The sequence below is a fragment of the Tripterygium wilfordii genome, chromosome 22 (assembly GCF_013401445.1).
Source record: "Tripterygium wilfordii isolate XIE 37 chromosome 22, ASM1340144v1, whole genome shotgun sequence".
Taxonomy (NCBI): domain Eukaryota; kingdom Viridiplantae; phylum Streptophyta; class Magnoliopsida; order Celastrales; family Celastraceae; genus Tripterygium; species Tripterygium wilfordii.
Genome location: NC_052253.1, coordinates 9904932 through 9913017, shown reverse-complemented (window position 1 = coordinate 9913017; position 8086 = coordinate 9904932). Strand labels below are relative to the sequence as shown.

At 34.6% G+C, this 8086-nt stretch overlaps 1 protein-coding gene across 1 annotated transcript; it reads right to left on the bottom strand.

The window, feature by feature from the left end:
* Nucleotides 1–370: 370 nt before the first annotated feature.
* LOC119990740 (protein FAR1-RELATED SEQUENCE 4-like) lies at nt 371–3555 on the bottom strand. The gene is made up of 3 exons (XM_038836818.1): nt 3424–3555; nt 1701–2838; nt 371–1516 (listed from the first exon to the last, which is right to left on the bottom strand). The coding sequence occupies exons 1-2, from the start codon at nt 3444–3446 to the stop codon at nt 2352–2354; spliced, it is 510 nt and encodes a 169-aa protein (XP_038692746.1). The 5' UTR covers nt 3447–3555; the 3' UTR covers nt 371–1516; nt 1701–2351.
* Between the last annotated feature and the right edge of the window lie 4531 nt (nt 3556–8086).

Genomic DNA, 8086 nt, shown 5'->3' with positions numbered 1-8086 from the left:
GAACTACAACAATAAAGTGAAATAAATTATAATAATGACAGTGTAATAATCGGACCGTTAATTCATAATGCATTAAAAACAGTGATACAAAAACACTAATAAAAACATAATGTATTTATATACAGGAATGAGAACAACCGATAATTACACTATTAATTCAAAATGTATTAAAAACAGTTATACAAATACGCTATTAGAAGGATAATGTATTTAGCAACTGGAATGATAACAACGGATAATTACACTGTTAACTCATAATGCATTAAAAACAGTGATACAAACCCACTACAAAAAGCATAATGTATTTAGCTACTGGAATGGTAACAACCGCTAATTACGCTGTTAATTCATAATGCATTAAAAACAGTTATACAAAACCACAACTAAAGACATAATGTATTTAGCTCCTGTAGTGATAACAACATATAATTACACTGTTGATTCATAATGCATTAACAACAGTGATACAAAACCACAACTAAAAACATAATGTATTTAACTACTGTAATGATAACAACACTCAACACCCTAGATCTCTATTTGTCCCAGATCCTCCAGCTTCGTTGCTCGTGCTACCAGCATAATTCCTCTTGAAGACTTTCTTCTTCATTACACTGCGTGAGTGTCCTTTCCCTCTTTTGATTATTGGATCATTAGATATTGAAGAACCCACTATCAAAGAAGCAATCGGTATTCGCGTTGGAATTGTTGCCATGTTATTTATGCACCCTTCAATCCACTTTATGACGTTTGAATAATGGTGTTCATTTTCTGCCGCCAAGTCTGCCAATCGAGCAAATATCTTACACGTGATCATACCGAACTTGATCATTTGTGGTTGTCCACCCATTAAAGTTTATTTTCACTCGAGAATGACATCTTCTAACATCTTTTCTCCACCGTGGGAAGATGTAATGTGCCGGAAGTAAATACTCATCATTCGTCAGAAGGACAGTTATAGCATGCCTGCACAAAATACCCCTAAACTCAAAGTTCAAACAAGAACACCCAACGTTAAGTCCATCATACATCACAGTGAACATAACTTTCTTCTTGTCACCTTCACCATAAAAAATGTCTTCGTATATAATGTATTGTGTCCCTAAATCAACGGTACACATTGATTTGATACCGCAATACATCATCCCACTCAATTCCTTCTGAAACTCTAAAAACTTCGCCTGAGTCATCACTTTTTGCATTTGCATTTCCATTTCGTATTTTGTAACACACACTAACTGCTTGTGGGATGAGTCAAAATCCGCCTGACATTCCTTCTCAATTTTCTTCCGCAAAGCATTACCATATTGCTCGACAAATTGTTTCAACGTTGTCTTTGAGTTCACTTAACCGTCAAAGAAAGCATTCATGCTCTCACTTCGACAAGTTGTTGACATTCCCACCCAAAAATATTTTTTGACGTAGATAGGAACCCACTTTTCTTTCTCCAAGTACATATTCTCCAGCCAAGAATTACCATCCAGATTATGCAGATAAATAAGCAGACTCCATTTATCTAATACAAAACAAAGAATTGTTAGTTAGATAAATAAATTTGATGTTCACAGTGTAATTAATTAATTACACTGTGAATTATATAGTGTATTAAAAGTCACTGACATACATAAACACATGACTAACGAATGTAATAAAAAAATTATTGACAGTAAGCATAAAGAAAAAATAAATAACAAACGTACTTTCAAATTCATCGATGCTATGGGAGTCATAAACAACTTCGGTCAACATTCGCTTGATGGATTCATATTCTCCATGTGAACCAAATTTCTCAGGCACCTTCTTCATGATATGCCATAAACATAATCTATGCTTTGTGTTTGGGAAGACAATTTCAATCGCATTTTTCATTGCCCTATCCTGGTCAGTGATTATACCATGAGGAGCAACACCACCCATGCACGCTAACCATGTCCTAAATAACCAAACGAAGGTTTTAGTGTCCTCACTAGAGATCAAACCACAACCAAGAAGTATTGAATGCCCATGGTGATTGACACCAACAAAGGGGGCAAATGGCATGTCATACTTGTTAGTTAGGTATGTCGTATCGAACGTAACGACGTCACCAAATTCATGATAGGCTGCCTTGCTGCGCGGATCTGCCCAAAAAAGTTCCTTAAACGCCCATCATCATCCCTATCTATCAATGAAAAAAACCTCTGATTATTTGCTTGCATTTTAAGAAAGTAATCATGTACGGCATTAGCATCCCCTTCGCCAAGGCGCAAACGCCTAGTCCTAGCAAGAAGGTTTCTAGTATCTCTCTCCAGAAATTGAATATTATCATGACCACCGGTACCAATGACAAATGAATTGAAACTCTTGTTCGGTCAAATTCCAGCAATATCATTAATCTCTAGTTGTCTTTTCACAGACAGATTTATTTCTCTGTTGCACGCGAAGAATCTAGAATGACTAGGACTTAGATCGTGGTTGTGGACATCTTCAAACAATGTAATCTTCCATTTCCCATCAACAGAAAGTCTACCAACAAGCCTCGCCTTGCACTCATTCTTACTATAGCCACGATGATTGACTGGATTCTTCGAACGTGATACAAATTTATCCGACCTCCCGCATGAAAATATCAGATATCTGTAATCACCATTCGCATCCTTCGTTAATGACCTCCTCTTGACTGAAAACCCATTTACTTGATCATATTCCTTGTAAAATTTAAACATATCATCAACCGATTCAAACAGCATTCCTATAACTGGCACATTCGATCCAACAGTCTCTGTACCAGTCTGAACACAATCAAGTTGATTGATATTGATCTCACTATCAATATCATCAAGTGAAACCATATCTTCACTGCAAAAAGAATATTGAGACATATATTTGTTAGGAATAAAATATAAATTCAGTAGTACACTGGTTATTCGTAATGCATTAAAAACTAGGTAACAAATACACTTTCAAAATCGTAATGTAATAAACTAATGGCATGACAAAGATTTCTATCCCAGTGATAAAGTCCCACCATCAAAGTAAGACCAACCTATTTAACAAGGAAAATCTCTATACAATGAATAACTGGTTTAAATACATTGATTATTCGTAATGCATTAAGAACTGGTACCAAATACACTTTCGAAACGTAATGTAATAAGTAACTGACATTAAAAAAAATTGGTATCTCCATTGATAAAGTCCCACCATGGAAGACATCTTAAAGGAACAACAATTGTTCATCACCGACATTGTCAAATAATACTTCAAACACAACAAATGTAAAAGGAATAACATGGGATTTACCCACATCTAGTTCAGTTACAACAAGGAGAACAAATAATAACATCAACATCTACCACATCCAACTCATTATGACCAATACCATTCAGATCCAAAACATAAACTCTAGTGTTCATAAAAAACATTGAATAAGAGAATATGAACCTTGAAAACGTAGGGAAACTCATAACTCGTAAGTCGTCGGGAGTAACACAAGGAAGTCGTACGAGTCGAAACAGAGAGACACCGATATTCTTGTAGCCGGAGTTGAAGATGAGAGAGACACAAAGAATCTTGCAGCCGACGTCGGAGAAGAGCGAGACACGTAGAAGCTTGTAGCCGGAGTCGGATAAGAGAGAGGCATGAAGAAGCTTGTTGCCGGAGTCGAAGAAGAGAGAGGCACGAAGAAGCTTGTAGCCGGAGTCGAAGAAGAGAGAATAACTCGTTGAAGGCTGTAACGTATGAGAGTAGGTAACGTATGAGAATGGTTATAATACAGTCTAGAAAAGAGTGATATTCTAAAGAGATATAAGCGGGAAAGCCATGTGGATTTTAGGGTTTTGTTTAAACATCTATGTGGCATGCTTAGTTGGCATGCCACATAGATTATGTATATTATGTATACCAACTATTATGTATCTATCTCATTTTCCATAAAAAAAATAGACTCATATTTACACGTGTTACACAATGTCAATAAATATTTATATGTACTTATATACATACACACACACATATATGTATGTATGTATATTATTCTACACTGTGTAATATAAACAACTTAAAAAACTCAATAATTATTTCACGGTCTCTTTTTATCCCAATAATTTTATTATAGTGGAAATTATTTCTCTTGAAGATTAACTGGATAAATATATTTTTATGTGCGTCATACATAATAAAGAGTTTGAAGGTTATAGTGGCTTGGTGATTTATCAGAAAAAATGACTCAACAAAAAAAAAATCACATGTATCCATTGAAAATGACATTGATTTTACCAATTGACATAATTATTGTAGCAACTAGAAAGAGCATTTTCTGCTTTGAACATTGTGAATAGTTATTTGCACAATTAAATGGGACATAAATTTTAAATGATAGTTTGATTGTATATATCAAGAAAAAAGTTCAATAATGTCAATAATGAATCTATCATATAACAACTTGAGCAAATAAAAAATACCATGAATAATTGTAATTTATAACTATTTGATTAATAAATTATGTTTGATATAGTTATAATTATGTAGAACTAGTTACATTTATGGTACTTATTGTTAACAAACGACATATAAATAATAAAAAAAAGAGTGTGCTGCCCTCAAACTCCAGCAGTGTCTCCCTTGTTCTAAATCCTAGCTACATCCCGGGTTACACCGTAGATCTTTAATTTATCTGGCAAGGTTTGAATATTCATAAGCTTTTGGATGGGATTGTGATCCTTATATATTTGTATGGACGTGAATGACCTGATATATATGCCACGATAATTCTATGGCAAAATCAACGCTGCCCCCATTGACCATTGGTCGGCGAAAATGACCACTTTAACTTATAGACTAATCGACCACCCCACTTTATATATTTTCAGTTTTCCTTTTACCATAATATCCTTGTAACTCTATCGTAAAGATGTCTTGCACAAAATAAAGCAAATCATCTAATCGGTCTTGGATATATTATCAAACATAAAATTATATGTAACAACCACGTAATTAAATTTTTGTTTGTACTTCAATGGGTTAAAATACAAATATATGCTAAAGCATAAATAAATATATGGTTATGTTTCCGTTAAGACTTTATGACACATGGATTTGGTATAACTCAGTCGAATGACACGTAAACAAAAGTCCAGTTCCTCTCACACAACCAATCCATTTTTTGGGTTTAAGAACCAATGACGACGACTTAAGAAAAACAAAGTCACGCGGACCTTTGGTCCAAAGCAGAAAATATTGATTTGTAGTGTGTGAGCTAGATTTTCTAACAGTTTTGATTAGGGTTAATTATACTTTTCATCATCGGAAGATATGGATCATTCACTTTTAATACCCAAAGATTTTTTATTATAATGTCATTACCCATTGTTTCAAAACGAGACTTTTAAGGGACTCGATTAGATTGCTACAGTAACAATCAGGGATCCCGCTAACGTGACATTAATTCAACGATTTTTGGTCAAAAATGCTTATGTGGTTGCTTATTGGAAGCCACATAAGCAAATTAAAAGAAAATTAAAAAATAAATAATAATAAAGCAGGAAGCTACATAAACATAGAGGCCACATAACCTTAATGCTCAATCAATTTTTTAATGACATGTAAGCAACTGATGAGTTAGGTGCCAAGTTGTCATCCAAATAGGCGCAATCAATTTTGTAAACGTTGACTATTTGTCACCTAAGCGTTAACTCTGCCTGTTACTATAGTGAATATGACCGAATCCCCTAATTGTCTCATTTTGGAACAATAGGTGACCACTTTATAACAAAAAATCTTTCGGTGCTAAATGTGAACGAAGCTGATCTTTCGGTGACTAAAAGTATAATTATCCTATTTTGTTTGTTTTTAGAAAATTTGGTTGGAATTTCCAAGTCACCAAGTCACATGTCAAAGATTATCTTTATTGCCACATAAGCATATGTTGACCAAAATATGTTGAATACATGCCACGTCAACAGGAGCGTTGTCCGAAATTGTAGCAATTCTGATCGAGTTGTTTAAATGTCTCATTTTGAATCAATAGGTGATGACTTTGTAACAAAAAATCTTTGGGTGCTAAAAATGAACGATCTCTATCTTTCGGTGATGAAAAGAATAATTAACCCTTTTGATTATTTGTAAGGTTATAAACAAATTAATGAAGGTTTTATGTGTCTTTTTAGTGGTGAGTGAAACATCGTGATCAAATTGAGAGATAGAAATTAAGAATGGAACAATCAAAAGGTTGTAAACGTGATTGGGTGGAAGAGGAAGAGAGTATGAGTAGATGTGGAGATAAGAGATTGGCGTGGCATTGGCGTCTGTTGGTGCAAATTCGTAAGTATACGAAATTGCACAAGTAATAAAGAGAGAGTGAAGTATCGTCGCACAGAGATTTTGACATTTGAATTCAATATCAATCAAAGCTACAATTATGCTAAAATGGAGAAGCGAATTGGTTTGGATTTGGTTTGTTCTAAACTAAAGCAAGTATTAAAAAGTGATTAACAACTAAGTTAAGCGAGTTAGTAAGAACAAGATTGAACTCAAGAATGAAAAGTACTAGGGTATCTAATTTCACCGTCCCTTATCTGATTCAACTCCCTTGACTCCTTAATTTCCTAAATAACTACCTCATTGTTGACAATCAGTTTCCCTATCCTATCCGATACTCCATTCCTGGTTATACCAAAAGTGTCTCTATCCCTAACCACTGTTATTTCTAACAATCGGGTTCAAGAGACAAAGACCCATTAAGATTTGTGGATTAATCGTGTAGCGATTGCATAAATCATGCCCCTATTTTCCTATGGTTCATACAACCTGTGATGTCTATGGTAAGAGGCAAATCCTAGATATCTCCTTCCGGTCTCAATCTAGGTAACGAATCAATTGAATGATGGTCAAACATCCAAAAGCATTAAGCACACCAATAAATAATCAACAATAGATAGAAATCAAGAGAAATCAAAGCCAAGTTTATTGAATCATCAAAGTTAGGTTACATTAGGTCCCTAGCAAGAGAATCTAACCACTCATGGAGTCAAAATACATCATCAAGCAATGAAAATCAACCATGAAAGCAAAGATAAAAGAGGATAGAAGAAACCCCCTTCTGACCCCTCTTCTTCTCCAAGCTTCAATGATAGCCTCCAAGGTAGAGAATGAATCCCCAACTCCAAGAATATCCCCAAAATCCTATTTTATGTCCTTTTATACTTCCCCAAACTCTTATGTCGTTTCCCTAACAAGTTGGGGTCTCAAAAACAAGTGAATTCGGAACTTTTTTGCGAAACCATGCTTGTTGTGAATAGTAACTCCGATCAATCGATAATAATTACGAACGATCGGAAATGGCTTCTGTCTCCATGAATTCAATGGTATTTTGGCAGGTCCGATCGATATGGGGTCCCTTTCGATCGATCGGAAACAGCTTCTGGAATCTAAATCTTCATTTTACACTCTTTTCCTCTATTTCTTGCATTGACACCTAAAATATGTAAATATAGCTTTCTTAGGTAATATCAACTCTTAATCAACTCAAAATGGGATGAACTTATGTGTAAAGGATGCATAAATGTATGTATATATTTCGCACATCAGCGTCTACTTGTCAATATCCAAACTTGAGCCCATGTTGATTGATAAGATTATTGACGCCATCCCTCTATCATCCCATCTCTTGCCTCTTTATTTTATCAAGTGAAAGCCAAACACAAGCAAAGAAAGGGATTTCAGGCCTAGATTAATAGCAATTGAAGGAACAGATAATTAATTAAAGAGATACCACATGGACCATGTGGTAATTACATCTTGCTCATGCAACATCTTAGCCTCATTGAATTTGCATGTATTATTATAAATTACGTATACTAGGAATATTTAGTTATTGGACTTTTCCGATCCCTAAACCCTTCTAGTATTTACATCACCAAATAAATGCTACAGACAACTTAATGTTGTGTCCAACATACGACCCTGACCAAGATCTTATCTGACATATCTACAATATAATATCTTAGAAGCAATACTCCAAATGCCACGCGATAAGTTTTTACCTAACTTGTCTTTTTGTCAAATGAGAAACTTTTGTGCTCGCAGCTTGACTTCTCAAGTTTAGACT